Raw genomic sequence first — 13,130 nt, 5'->3', positions numbered from 1 at the left:
ATTATTGTTCTGGTTCATCATTTCCAGTTTTCTTAATTCAAACGCCATTCTTTCTTTTTCCAGAGCAATTTTCTCTCTCTCTAATCTTTCTTCTTTTTCCAATTGCCTCATCCTCAGTTCATGCTGTTGGGCTATGAGCAATTTTCTGAGTTCTGGGTCCTGCTCTCCTGTGCTGTCACCTTGCACTGAGCCAAATTCATCCTCAGAACCTTGGTCAATCTGGGGGTCTTTCACTTCACTCATGTCTGCTACTTGGCTTCGAGTCAAGGGCATAACCCCCCCCTCAGAACAGGCTGCTTTAAAAAGTCAAGCCTCAGAATAAAACGACCACTTTTTTTCCTTTTTGCCTCAGAACCAGCTCTCCCCAGAGATTGCTGCTGTTCTTCAGCACTTAAATTGCAACAGTATCGAGTCAGAGCCTACCCCCCTCTGCTGGGCCTCTCAGCTGGCAAGCTAGCTCACTGTTGCTACGCAGATTTGCCTCAGCTTTTTCCCGCCAAAACTAGGCTGCCTCAGAGCACCTTAATCTAAGTCTCCCCAGTTGGCACGTTCTTCTACTAGCGCACCTCCCCGTGAGGTACACCTAGAAGATTACCTACGCGCCTCAGACTGTCCCTGACTAGACCCCCCTTGCTCTGGGCACACTTGCCAAGGCTTTGCTGGACCGCTGGACAACTGGACCAGTCGTATCCCACACGCTGGACACCAATCAATGTGACAAACCCAGACCTACTGGGATCTATCACACAGTTACTAAGCTGCCACCAACCATTCCCTATAATAAGTCACACAGACCAGGGATGGATTTTTAAACAATTAAAAGAATAAGGTTTATTTTAAATACAAACAGGGTAAATAAAACAATCAGGTGAATAAAATAAAGTAACGTGGCTTATTCTCACACACACAAGCATACAGTTTGGTTCACCTAGAACCTTTAACTTAAAGCACAGACCCTGAACCCATCAGTTCTGGCTAACCCACAGACACCTGAACTTATCAGGTTGGTACTCTGACACACAGTAGTACCCTGTCAGACACCCAGACTCCCACAACAGCTTCTTCTTCCCCAGCTGCTGCTTCGTCCCAACCCAGTGTCTCACAGTCTGTCTCAGCATCTCCTCTTCACCACACAGGCATCACATATTTATACAGTACAGCCCCTCCTCCTGATGTCCCGCCTTCCACTCCCCATAGGATGGAACTTTCCCTCCAAACCCATGACAGACAGGTAACATCAGTGCTGTTATGTAACAATGCTATTTCTTCGTTAAACAAAGTGCTCGTCTTGCGAGGCACCACTGTATTAATATGCACACAGCTTCCGTAGCTCTGTCAGACAAATATATCATCAGTTCAATTATCTTCTATGAGCTCAGCAACAAATACAGTCTTTGCAAGTACTGTACACTGAAAATGCATCATGATACACAAAAAAGGTTGGGGTTCAAGATGAAAAGGCTGGGGGGGGTGTTTCTCTCTCTTTCCTTTTGCCAGGTTATGCTTTAATTTCAATAGCATGCATGATACTGAAAAAGCAAGTGGTACTGCCACTCAGAATATGAAAATCTCATCCTGTGCTGACGACATGAAATGTGACTTTATACAGAAGTCTTGAAAGATGAAAGAACCTGAATACCACAACTATGAACTCTTAGGGACAACTGAACCCAAAGATTGGAAAATTATTTTGTAAAAATTATTAATGTAAGACATCTTGACTTTACTCCAACCCACTCTCCCACCCAGTATCCTGAGCTATGGTAAGATGATATAGTGCTTCAGCATGCCATTGTATTCATTCTTCTTTTCAAGCTTTCCCTGTAATAAAGAACTACTTGTAAATGTTGACATTTTGGAATATAAGAAAGAATAGATAAATGGATACCAATGCACCAGAGCCAACAGCTGCAGAAAACCATTCTACCAGCAATTAAGCTATAAGGAGACACACAGAAACAGAGAGAGAGAGAGAGAGAGAGAGAGTAGTTCAACTTTCTAAGCAAAATAATCTCCCTCCCCAGCATCTTCCCACAGCACTGCTCTTGAAAAACAGCTGTGTTTTCTTCTGTGAACTCCAGCTTATAGTTAACAGGATATAATTGTTGATCAATTAAGGAGGGAAATGAGAAAATACATTACCTTTCCTTTTCCTGTTGGTTTCCTTTATCACTACCACTGTTGATTAAGGCAAGCTCATCCAGTAAGGATGTAGATTCTTTTGTAAACTTTTCAAATGCCTAGATGAAATATTTATGGTTAGTGTGACGGAGACTGATTCTTGCACTCAAGTGAAAGACTGAGTCCACTGTCCTCTCTGTTTATCCCTGGCATTACAAAATAACCTAAAACATTTCATTCATTAAAGGTGGCAAGTAAAGCCATGTATAAACACATCTGGATATCAGTAAAGGTAAAGGTTCCCCTTGACAGTTTTTGTCCAGTCGTGTTCGACTCTAGGGGGCGGTGCTCATCCCCGTTTCCAAGCCATAGAGCTAGCGTTTTCTCCGAAGACAATCTTCCGTGGTCACATGGCCAGTGCGACTTAGACACGGAACACTGTTACCTTCCCACCGAGGTGGTTCCTATTTATCTACTTGCATTTGCATGCTTTCGAACCGCTAGGTTGGCGGGAGCTGGGACAAGCAATGGGCGCTCACTCCGTCACGTGGATTCGATCTTACGACTGCTTGGTCTTCTGACCCTGCAGCACAGGCTTCTGCGGTTTAGCCCGCAGCGCCACCACGTCCCTAGCCGGATACCAGGGAAAGTTGTAATTTTTCAGAATTGCAAGGAAAACAAATGACACCTTATTGGCATATATGTAATCATTTATTTCCTATCATAGGCCTGCTAAATGATACAAAGACTAAACAGACACTCACATACACTTGTGCAGGAAGGGGACTCAGATTAGTCAACATGCATTACTTGTTGGGCATTCATTTAAGCAACACCCTGCAATCATAAACCCTGACTGCTAAAAATGACTGGTGTTCTTAAATGAAAATGTTAAATAATAAATCTTAAGAAGGTCTGTAAAGTCTGTTGATGTTTTAACTTTCATCTCGGTGGCACCATTCTTGAAACTAAATGAATATTCAAATTGCAGTGATCTCAGAGACCCCATACAGTGGGGTCTTGACTTGAGAACTTAATCCATATTGGAAGGCGGTTCTCAAGTCAAAAAGTCTGTAAGTCAAGTCTCCATTGACCTACAGTGCATTGAAAACCGATTAATCCCGTAACAGGCCGTTTTTGTTCCATTTTGGTTTTTTTCTGGTCTGTAAATCAAATCTCAGTCTGCAAGTCAAACCTAAATTTTGCAGCCATTGAAGTCTGTAACTCAAAAAGTCTGTAAGTCAAGCCGTCTGTAAGTCAAGGGTCCACTGTAAAATGATCTATATAAAATACCAGTCACTGTTTTATTTTCTAACACACGTAAAGAAAAGTCAGTGCCAGGAATGTGCACATTGGTATTACCATGTTTCCCTGAAAATAAGACATGGTCTTATATTAATTTTTGCTCCAAAAAAAGCAGTAGGGCTGATTTTCAGGGGATGTTTTATTTTTTCATGTACAACAATCTACGTTTATTCAAATACAGCCATGTCATCTTCTTCTGGTTGCTGCACAATGGTGGAGGGCAGGGTTTCACTTAACTAGGGCTTATTTTTGGGGTAGTGCTTATATTATGAGCATCCTGAAAAATCATACTAGGGATTATTTTCAGGTTAGGTCTTATTTTCAGGGAAACAGGGTAGTTAAAATACAATGCCAAAGTACAACAATCTTCTGACTTGTACTAGATGGTATGGCAAAGTTAAGGATCTCTCATCAAACTAATGGGGACGTGGTCCTACTGAAGAACACCAAAGCATACTACAGTGGTGCCCCGTATAGCGAGGTTAATCCGTTCCGGATTAACCTTCGCTATGTGAAAACATCGCTGTACGGGGCAGGAAAAGCCTATTGGAACGCATTAAACTTAGTTTAATGCGTTCCAATAGGCGCCCAAACTTACCCCTCCAGCGATGTTTTCGCGGTCCGGCGGCCATTTTGGAGCCGCCAATCAGCTGATCGGCAGCTCGAAAATGGCCGCCGGATGACCCGAAATGGCCCCCGTCAGTGTTTTCGCACCCTCCCCTTGCTTACCGAGGTCGCAAAAACGCTGCGGGGGGGCATTTCGGGTCGTCCGCAGCCATTTTAATGGCCGCGGATGACCCGAAATGGCCCCCCGCAGCGTTTTCGCAACCTCGGTAAGCAAGGGGAGGGCGCGAAAACACTGACGGGGGCCATTTCGGGTCATCCGGTGGCCCAATCGTCGCAAAGCGAGTGCGGCGACTGGGGCAGCTCCGTATAGCGATCCCCAAAAAGGGATCGCTATACGGATTCTTCGTTGTACGGTGCGATCGTTAAGCGAGCCACCACTGTATCTCTGGTTGCAAACAAAGAACAAGTGAACAATAAAAATCTGGAGTTTACTTTTCAGCCACTTATATAAATCTTTACAATGGAAATAATACAGTGAAAGTATGAGTGTTAATATTTTATGGTTGTCTACCAATATTTGCTTTAGTGTACTCTCTGAGTCAAACGCAAACTGTTAAATGACTTAGCAATTTGCCATTGACATACACAATGTATGATTATGGTTGAATAGCTGTGCATACACTAAATTCATATTTTATTTATGTCTTTTCATTTATCCATTAAAGTAATGTCTCCTTATTAGTTAGATGTCCTCCACTCAATTTGTAGTCCAAAAAGATTTATGCCAACATTATCAATTACCATATTTTTCGCTCCATAAGAGACACCTCTCCATAAGACACACCAAATTTTTAGGAGAAGAAAACAGGAAAAAATAATCTGCTTTCTTCTCCTAAAAACTTGGTGAGCCTTATGGAGAGATACGTCTTATGGAACACAAACTAGGACCCTTTGGAGGCTCAGCCAGCCCCCCCCAGAGGCCAGAGGGGGCAAAATTGCCACCTTCAGGGACTCTTCTGAGGCTTCCCAAGCCTCAAAAGAGTCCCAGAAGGTGGCAATTTCACCCCCACTAGCCCCGTGGGGGGTGGGGGGAGCATTGCAAGGGTCCTGGAAAGCTCACTCGGACCCTTTGCCACACACCCCCACCCCTCCACGGGTGTTGATCTCTGCTTCTTACGCAGTAAAAAACACACATGTATTGTTGCCACATTAGTTTTAAGTTACTTCCCAGTTTAAAATATATATTTTAAAAAATTAAACGCAAGAAAATCCCCCAGAATGAATGTGCAAAAGCAAGAATGGAAAAGGGCCTGGACAGACAAGTGAATAACCTCTAACTTGCAACAACCAATAAACAAACAAACATATAATCTCTGTGGCTATAAACTTTAAAAGCATCCATAACAAAAGTCAGGCTAGTATCAAGGATACCATCTCCAAAACTCTGGCCTGACTTTAATCAAATGATGCCCCATTTTACCTTTAACTGATATTATGCAAGAGCCATATCTGTTAACTTCATGCCAACTTCCACCTCCCAGGAAAAAAGCTATGGAAAGACTAAGGAAAAAAATGGCATTAAAACTAACCAGCCTTTTGTTAAGCCAGTCCATATGATCGTAGGCAAGGCTCCCTCCAAAATCTTCTGTCAATTGGCATGGTTCTATATATCGTGTAAGCTTGTTGGCAGATACTAAAATAACCTGCATGAACAAAGAACATGTTAAGGAGGACTACAAAACTAAGCATTCTACTAAACTTTTAATCACAAACCAAATTTTAAGATGTATAACTCCCTTCTTTTACAGTTAATAGTTTTTCTTGGACTGGAGCACTAATGCCCCATAAAAGTGTCAATTGCAAGTAGTATTCAGATTTCTCCCCATAAGGGAAAATAACTGCTATGGCAATTAGCACTCTGTTGTCATGAGTTCTTCAGGGGGGAAAGAAACAAAGAAACATATTTGTTTCCAATACAGTGATGAATAAGTGACCTGATGGTCTGGACAATGTTACAGATTCAATGGGCTCAGCAGTGATGACAAGCAGCCGACAATCATGTTTACGGAAAAGTAAAACCCACTACACTATGTGTTTACAACTCAGCTTGTAGATAAGAATGACAGATTCACAGTACACATCAGCAAGAGGAGAAAGTGATTTGCAGGAGGGAAATGGGAGGTGCTTAGTCGGCATGCTTTACCTTTCTATTTAACTAACTTTGGAGTTCCTTCATTTGCCAAATTCCAAACATCACTAGCTTTAAAAACAAAGGTCATTAATACCTTTATTAGGCCACTTATAATATTAGAAAGAAGCAAACTTTCTAGGCATTGCAGAGTTTGATGCAGTGTGTGATAGAAACAGATGTTGTACTATCAAGAGCCAAGTGAAAGAAATGTCCTAAGATGGAGGCTGCAAACTTGCAGAATCGGCTCATGGTATCAGGTTTAATTTTTTATTATTTATTTAAAATATTTTGCCCCGTCTTTCTCCTTAAAAAGGACCCAAGGCGGCTTACATCACTAAAATACAATATTTAAAGCTAAGGACAATAAGTATACAAATATTAAAAAGGAACAAACACCACTCTGAGAAATGGTAAACATAAGTAGTACTAAAGACCCAGTCAGAGCAGTAATGCATAATAATCCATCTAAAAACCACACTCATGTAGCCAGACACTGAGGGAAAGCTTGCACAGAAAAGTCCTTTGTCTGCTTGCGGAAGGACAGCAAGAATGAGGCCAGTCTAGCCTCCTGTGGGAAGGAGTTCCCAAGTCTCACTCAATACAGGATAATAGTTTTTCCCTACCTTTATTTGCTATTCCAAACATCTGCATGGAACATGAGGACGGGATGCAGTTACAAGGGACAGGAAGGGGATGAGAAAAATAGTTAAGCACCCAGTCACCAGTTTTCACATATGTAATGCCCCTTGAAACAATAGCCAAGGCCTTCAAGATGTAAGTTGATCATGCAATGTTTTAGTTCTAGCCTTAGTGCTACCCTCCTTCTACACTTTAAGATACTGCAATATCTAAAATGTGGATTTTATTTAAATCATGATTTTTTTTTTTAAAAAAAGGATTTCTTTATTATTTAAATAATTTTAAAAAATTATATCATGATTTAAACCAGGGGTGTCAAACTCAAATTCATCGGGGGCCGCATCAGCAGTTTGGTCCCCATCAAAGGGCCGGTTGTATCTGTACTGATGGCCTTGCAAGGACCCCATCCGACTTGGTGGGAAAAGAAAGGAAGAGAAAGTGTGTGTGTGTGTGTGTGTGTGTGTGTGTGTGTGTGTGTGTGTGTGTGTGTGTAGGAAGAGAAAGTGCCTGTGTGTGTGTGTGTGTGAGAAAGAGAGATACAGGAAGAGAACGTGTGTGTGTGTGTGTGTGTGTGTGTGTGTGTGTGTGTGTGTGTGTGTGTGTGTGTGTGTGTGTGTGTGTGTGTGTGTGTGTGTGAAGGAAGAGAAAGTGCCGGGGTCTCTCTCTGTGTGTGTGTGTGTGTGTTTCTGTGTGTGAGAGAGATACAGGAAGGAAGAGAACGTGTGTGTGTGTGTGTTTGTGTTTGTGTGTGTGTGTGAAGGAAGAGAAAGTGCCTCTGTGTGTGTGTGTGTGTGAGAGAGATACAGGAAGAGAACGTGTGTGTGTGTGTGTGTGTGTGTGTGTGTGTGTGTAGGAAGAGAAAGTGCCGGGGTCTCTCTGTGTGTGTGTGTATGTGTTTCTGTGTGTGAGAGAGATACAGGAAGGAAGAGAACGTGTGTGTGTGTGTGTGTGTGTGTGTGTGTGTGTGTGTGTGTTTGTGTGTGTGAAGGAAGAGAAAGTGCCGGGTTCTGTGTGTGTGAGAGAGAAAGAGAGAGAGAGAGACAGAGAGAGAGACAGAAAGGAAGAGAATGCGTATGTGTGTGTGAAGGAAGGGAAAGTGCCGGGGTCTCTGTGTGTGTGTGTGTGTGTGTGTGTGTGTGTGAGTGAGAGAGAGAGAGAGAGAGAGAGAGAGAGAGAGAGAGAGAGAGAGAGAGAGAGTTATTTAGTATATGCAACTCTGCTTGGATCTCGCAAAAAAACTGCATTCTTCGGTCCTTTCAAATCCTCAGGCATTCCAATCGAGCAAGAGAGAGAACGGAACGTCAGGGAAGAGAAGGGAAGGGAAGCGAGCAACCAGCCAGCCCTCCCGCCCTCCTCTCCGCGGCTGGGTCGAACGGCCGCCTCCGACGTTACCCAACCGGGCCGGCGCATCGCTCCGCGTTCCCTCTTCTCTCCATCTTCTCAGGGCCGTGCTGACCGCTGCCTCCCGCGTCCCCCCAGCATCTCCTCCCTCCGCCTCAGAGCCCGGCCAGGAACTCCCACCGCTCCCCTTCCCTTCCCCTCGGGGGCGACAGAGGCGGCGCGGAGCCCCCTCCTCGCGCGGCCTTGGGAGCGGCTCTCGCCTCAGGCCGAGAGCGAGCGAGGAACAGGCATGGGAGGGAGGGAGGGGGAGCGGGGGGCGGAGGGAGAGGAAAGGAGTGACAGCGCCACAGCCAATCGGAAGGAGGACGTAGCCTTGTTAACTTGAGCCATTTTTTCAATGAATTTACTCCATGCAGGCACGGAGTAAATTCATTGAAAAAAAAGGGGGGGAGGCTGCAAGGCTGGCGGCGGCTCCGCGGGCCATCAGTCGAGGTCTGGCGGGCCGGATTTGGCCCGCGGGCCTTGCTTTTGACACCTGTGATTTAAATCAATTTGATTTTTTTAAAAAATCATTGATTTTTTCCACCCTGGTATCTAGTAGTTCACCATTTGCAATATATTGCCCAACTTTGTGATCTGTTGGTTCTTAGTTACTGTTATGCGTATTTCTGGCTTACGGCAACCTGACTAGGGTTTCTGAAGTACAGAACCTACTCAAGGAGTGGCTTTACCACTGCTGCCCCCCAACCCCCGTACGTTTTTATGCCTGAAAGGAGATTTGAACCTAGACCTCCTGAGTCCTAGTTTGATACTACCCACACTGGCCAATCTGGAATGCTGGTACCTTAATATATGAATGTGAAACTGTTTTTTAAAAGAAATACTCATTAGCAAAAAAAAAAAAAATGCCACTGTTATTTGTTTAGTTTCTAGAGAAGAGACAAACACATTCCTTTCTCTCCCCTCTTACTCATCTCTACCAGACTGCAAGGCTCTTAAAGAATCCTAGATTTTAGAAATGCAGGAGATTTGTTCTCTCCATTCCTTTATACCATGCAAAACCTGTCAAAACTCACTCTAGCCCAAAGTAATGGTCTCGACTCCTGCAGGAAAAATATTTACACAAGGGTACACATGAAGCTGAATGGATACACCATGTGCTCATTGTGCTTGACCTGCAGATTAAACAATTAAGAGCTTTTTCAAACTGATTCTCCTGCCAAGCACTTACTGTATCTTGAAACACTGGCATTGGGAAAACATGTATGGCATCTTAGATTCCAAGTGGAGCACATGACTGTTTCATAAAGTTCAGCCACTGCCAAGCAAAATATATTTGCTTAGTCTTTCACTGTTTGCACAGTTTCCATTTTAGCTAACTCTTCTAGAAGAATAAGAAAATGTAATTTCTACAACAGAGGGTTCTGTGACAACCACCAATAAGCACACTTAATGTAGAGAGCCTTTTTAGAAAATGTAGCTTAAGCTTGAGGACAGCAACTGATTTACCCATTTTATCTTGTGCAATAATGGTTGATGCATATTAACAGCTTCACTAATAGATACGTTCATTCCCCAGTTGCATGATACTTCTGGCAGCATACACCAATTGGCAATTAAGCACTTGCAAATAATATGCGACCTTTTTAGTAGAACAGTAAATAGCAGATCGTATAACAAAAAAAATGTCCTGTTTAACAGGTAACACGTTAAACACATCTCAGATGCATAAAATTTTGCCTGACTATCAGAGGTGCTACTTTCAGGCTTACAGCACTCCATGTAGCCTGGGGGTTTATTTCTTCAAAGTGCCTTCAGAGCAATTTTCACTTCACTTTCAAAAATGGCCGGATTCCTCTTCAAATGAACCTGTCATTTGAAATATGTTGTTGAAGGAGAGTTTTGCAGATTCCCTGTACCACCAAAAAGATAAACACCTGGGTCCTACATCAAATCAAGCCTGAAGTTTTTGGGCACATCATGAAGAGAGAATGGAAAAGGCAATAATGCTAGGAAAACCTGAAGAAAACAAGAGAGGACGAAGCTCAAACAGGAGACAGATTTACTATATAAAGGAAGCCACAGCTTTGAGTTTGCAGGAGATGAGAGGGCTACTGATGACAGGACATTCTGGAGGTCACTCATTCTTAGGAGCACCATAAGTCACAGGCAATTTAATGGCACATAACAACAAATTATTCCTTATTATATGTTAAGCCTTATATGTATATAAACAACACTTAGCATTATCAAGCAAACTATGGTTACAAAAGAGATTCAGTAGGATGAAATAACTAGTTTATGTATCTAGTAAGACATGGGAATTTTGATTTTAAAATTTGATTTTAAAACTGGAAGTGCTGACCCTGCTTTTGAATATGATTACGTGTTTAAACATGCATGTTTAACACTGGGATGATTCAAGTGACATAATAAGCACTGAATTACAACAATTTTCACAACTCTAGACCTTAACAAGACACAGAATTTAAAAAATTAATTAAATGTACTAATGCTCACAGGCCAAACAGGTGCTTCTTCAAAACAGTTTCGAATGTAATTACCAAAAACTTTTCTTCAAAATGCAACAACAATCTGTATTTCAAATTGTGAGGAGTACGGATCTTGTCATCCCTGACAAAACTGTCCACTTCATGTTCAGGTGTCAGGGAGAAGCACACAGAGCTGGCAGAAACACCTGTGCAAGAGTAAGGAAAAAGACACCTGGGGCAAAGTGAGGGTGCAGGTGGGGTGGGCCCTCATGGAAGAACCTCATTGGGCGAGGGCTTGTGAAGAGAACTCAGACCCCAGAGAAAGGCAAAAGATGGCTTGGCGAATAGTATCAGGGATGTGAGGCACCACTGGGGGCAGGATACCTCGGAGTCCTTAGTTTGTGGGTTTAATACAGTTTCCAAAAGCAATTACATTTCTTAAAGAGCATCTCTGCTTCTCTCTGTCCATGGAACTCATGAGAAAATGTCTTTTTCAAGCCCCACTTCCCTCTAAAGGGGTGGCAGCGCCCATGTGAATACTAACTTCAAACTGTGTTTCAACTTCACTCGAACTAACTCAACACTCATGTTTCGGTGTGTAATACTACTCTGGTGAAGTGGGAGGGAGGATGCAGCTGTCATTAAACATATTTCGGACACATGTCAGTGGGTAGCATATACTGTTTTGGATTTTTAAAATAATGTTTCCCATATTGCTCAAGCACACTGCCTAGGGCAGTAAAAGCTATGGTTCCGTTCCAACACAGTGTTTTTTTATCTACTTCTCAAACATTCTTCTCTAGCTGCACGAATCACCAAAATTGTATCAGTTTCTCTCCTTGCCAAGGGGGAACCATTTAGACCAAACTGGGTGGGGTTTTTTTTGCCCCTCATGTGAATTTAGACTCCATTTCCATGAGAGGCAAACACGCTTTGGTTTCTGTTTTAATACAAAGTAAATATGTACTTTTTAATTACCAATAATGTATTTACAATATCATATGTCCAGTTTTTATATTGATTTTCAAATCAAACCTTAAAATAAGATGCAAACACTTCGGTACAAATGACTTAATTTGGCAGAGTAGGATGCAGCATCAATTTATAGTGAAAAGATTAAACTTCCTTAGAGAATACAGAGCTGGACAGATGGTACCAAGGATGAAATAGCTTCAATAATTTATGCCTGATGTCTCTTATTTCCCTTTGGCTCCCTAAGCTCAGCTCTATGGTGCTATTCATGGTTAGCAAGAACGGTAGTGACAGAACAGAATCCTGCTCTAATCGGTTCCCCCATATCATCTCAGACACCTACTATTTTGCTACAGTGAAAGTAGCACAGCTTTTTGCCCATGAAAAGGATGAAAATGTCATGAAATTACAACACTTGACAATGTAATTACTGTATTATCTACACCAGTATCATATAAGCAAATGTTCAGTTCCTTCACCAATATTAACAAGATCCAATCTCTTCCCCAACCTAAAATACCAGAATAAGAGGAGAGTTCTCTCCCTGCTACCACTCCTTGGTGCCTTCTATTCTCTCCCTTGAGTCCAGAAAGTGCCAGCCAGGCAGAACATGCCCTGGCAACAAAAATGACACAAAAAAGGAAAGCTCCTCCCAAAATAAAACCAAAGAGGGAGAACATCTCTAAAGAAATCAGGTGAAAATAACCTAAAAATTACTTTCAAGTAGATATGCTTGAAATGGAAAAACAAAATCCCACACAAATCAAGACACAAAGGCAAAAAGGACAGAATCTTGGGCAATTTAAGACTAAGAGTTAAAGAAAGGTTACATGAAATACAAAACATTAAAAAAAATGATCACAAAACATTCAAGTACCCCTCTCTTGCTAATATGAATCATTCATGTTTTAAAGACTCTTGAACACAAAAATAACAACAGAGTCTCTTTCATGTTTTCAGTCTTTCAGTAAAAAACAAAAGGGTCATCCCTAGTGCAATATTCATTATACAGCTATGAATATCTGAGAACACTAAACACTGTTGCTTTTAATAATTAGTGTAATGATTGCCAAATAATTCTGCATATTTGATTTCATTCCAAATTTTTAATCCAACTGTCAGAAGTAATACTTTTCTTCCAATTGGTGCTTGACATAAACAGAATTTTTAAATAACTGTAATAAATGTGAATATGTAAATGTTTGCATTGTTGTCCATTTCTCTTTGGAATTGCTGAAATGCAGCTTCTTTCTATACCATTATGATAACATGAGAATTATGGGTTCTTGAGAATGGAGCTCTTTCTATAGCTTCTTCCACACTGCCACCAACCCTTTAAATCTAGATTAAAGTTAGTTAGCATGGAAAGAAGCTGCAGGATGGGCTCCATCTCCATGGTCCAAAGCTTCACAGATTATTTACCAATACAGAAAGAGGGGCTGCTGTTTCAGCTTCTCCATGGATGGGAGTATTGTCATTATTCAAATTAAGGTTGTAATGGC

The 13,130-nt window shown here is 42.0% G+C and overlaps 1 protein-coding gene across 12 annotated transcripts in view; it reads right to left on the bottom strand.

Annotated features, from left to right (window-relative positions):
- Positions 1 to 13,130, bottom strand: part of SESTD1 (SEC14 and spectrin domain containing 1) — a 95,252-nt gene that overhangs the window by 37,879 nt on the left and 44,243 nt on the right. For all 12 annotated transcript variants that reach the window (XM_078393852.1, XM_072980804.2, XM_072980824.2 and 9 more), the window contains 2 exons: positions 5,583 to 5,696; positions 2,143 to 2,240 (listed from right to left, as the gene is read on the bottom strand). In XM_078393852.1, coding sequence (XP_078249978.1) covers positions 2,143 to 2,240; positions 5,583 to 5,696 — 212 coding nt within the window. The remainder of the gene's footprint in view (positions 1 to 2,142; positions 2,241 to 5,582; positions 5,697 to 13,130) is intronic.

Source organism: Pogona vitticeps, chromosome 1 (genome assembly GCF_051106095.1).
Source record: "Pogona vitticeps strain Pit_001003342236 chromosome 1, PviZW2.1, whole genome shotgun sequence".
In the NCBI taxonomy this organism is placed as follows: domain Eukaryota; kingdom Metazoa; phylum Chordata; class Lepidosauria; order Squamata; family Agamidae; genus Pogona; species Pogona vitticeps.
The sequence above is the reverse complement of the archived record's forward strand: the minus strand, read 5'-3'. Positions and strand labels throughout refer to the sequence as shown.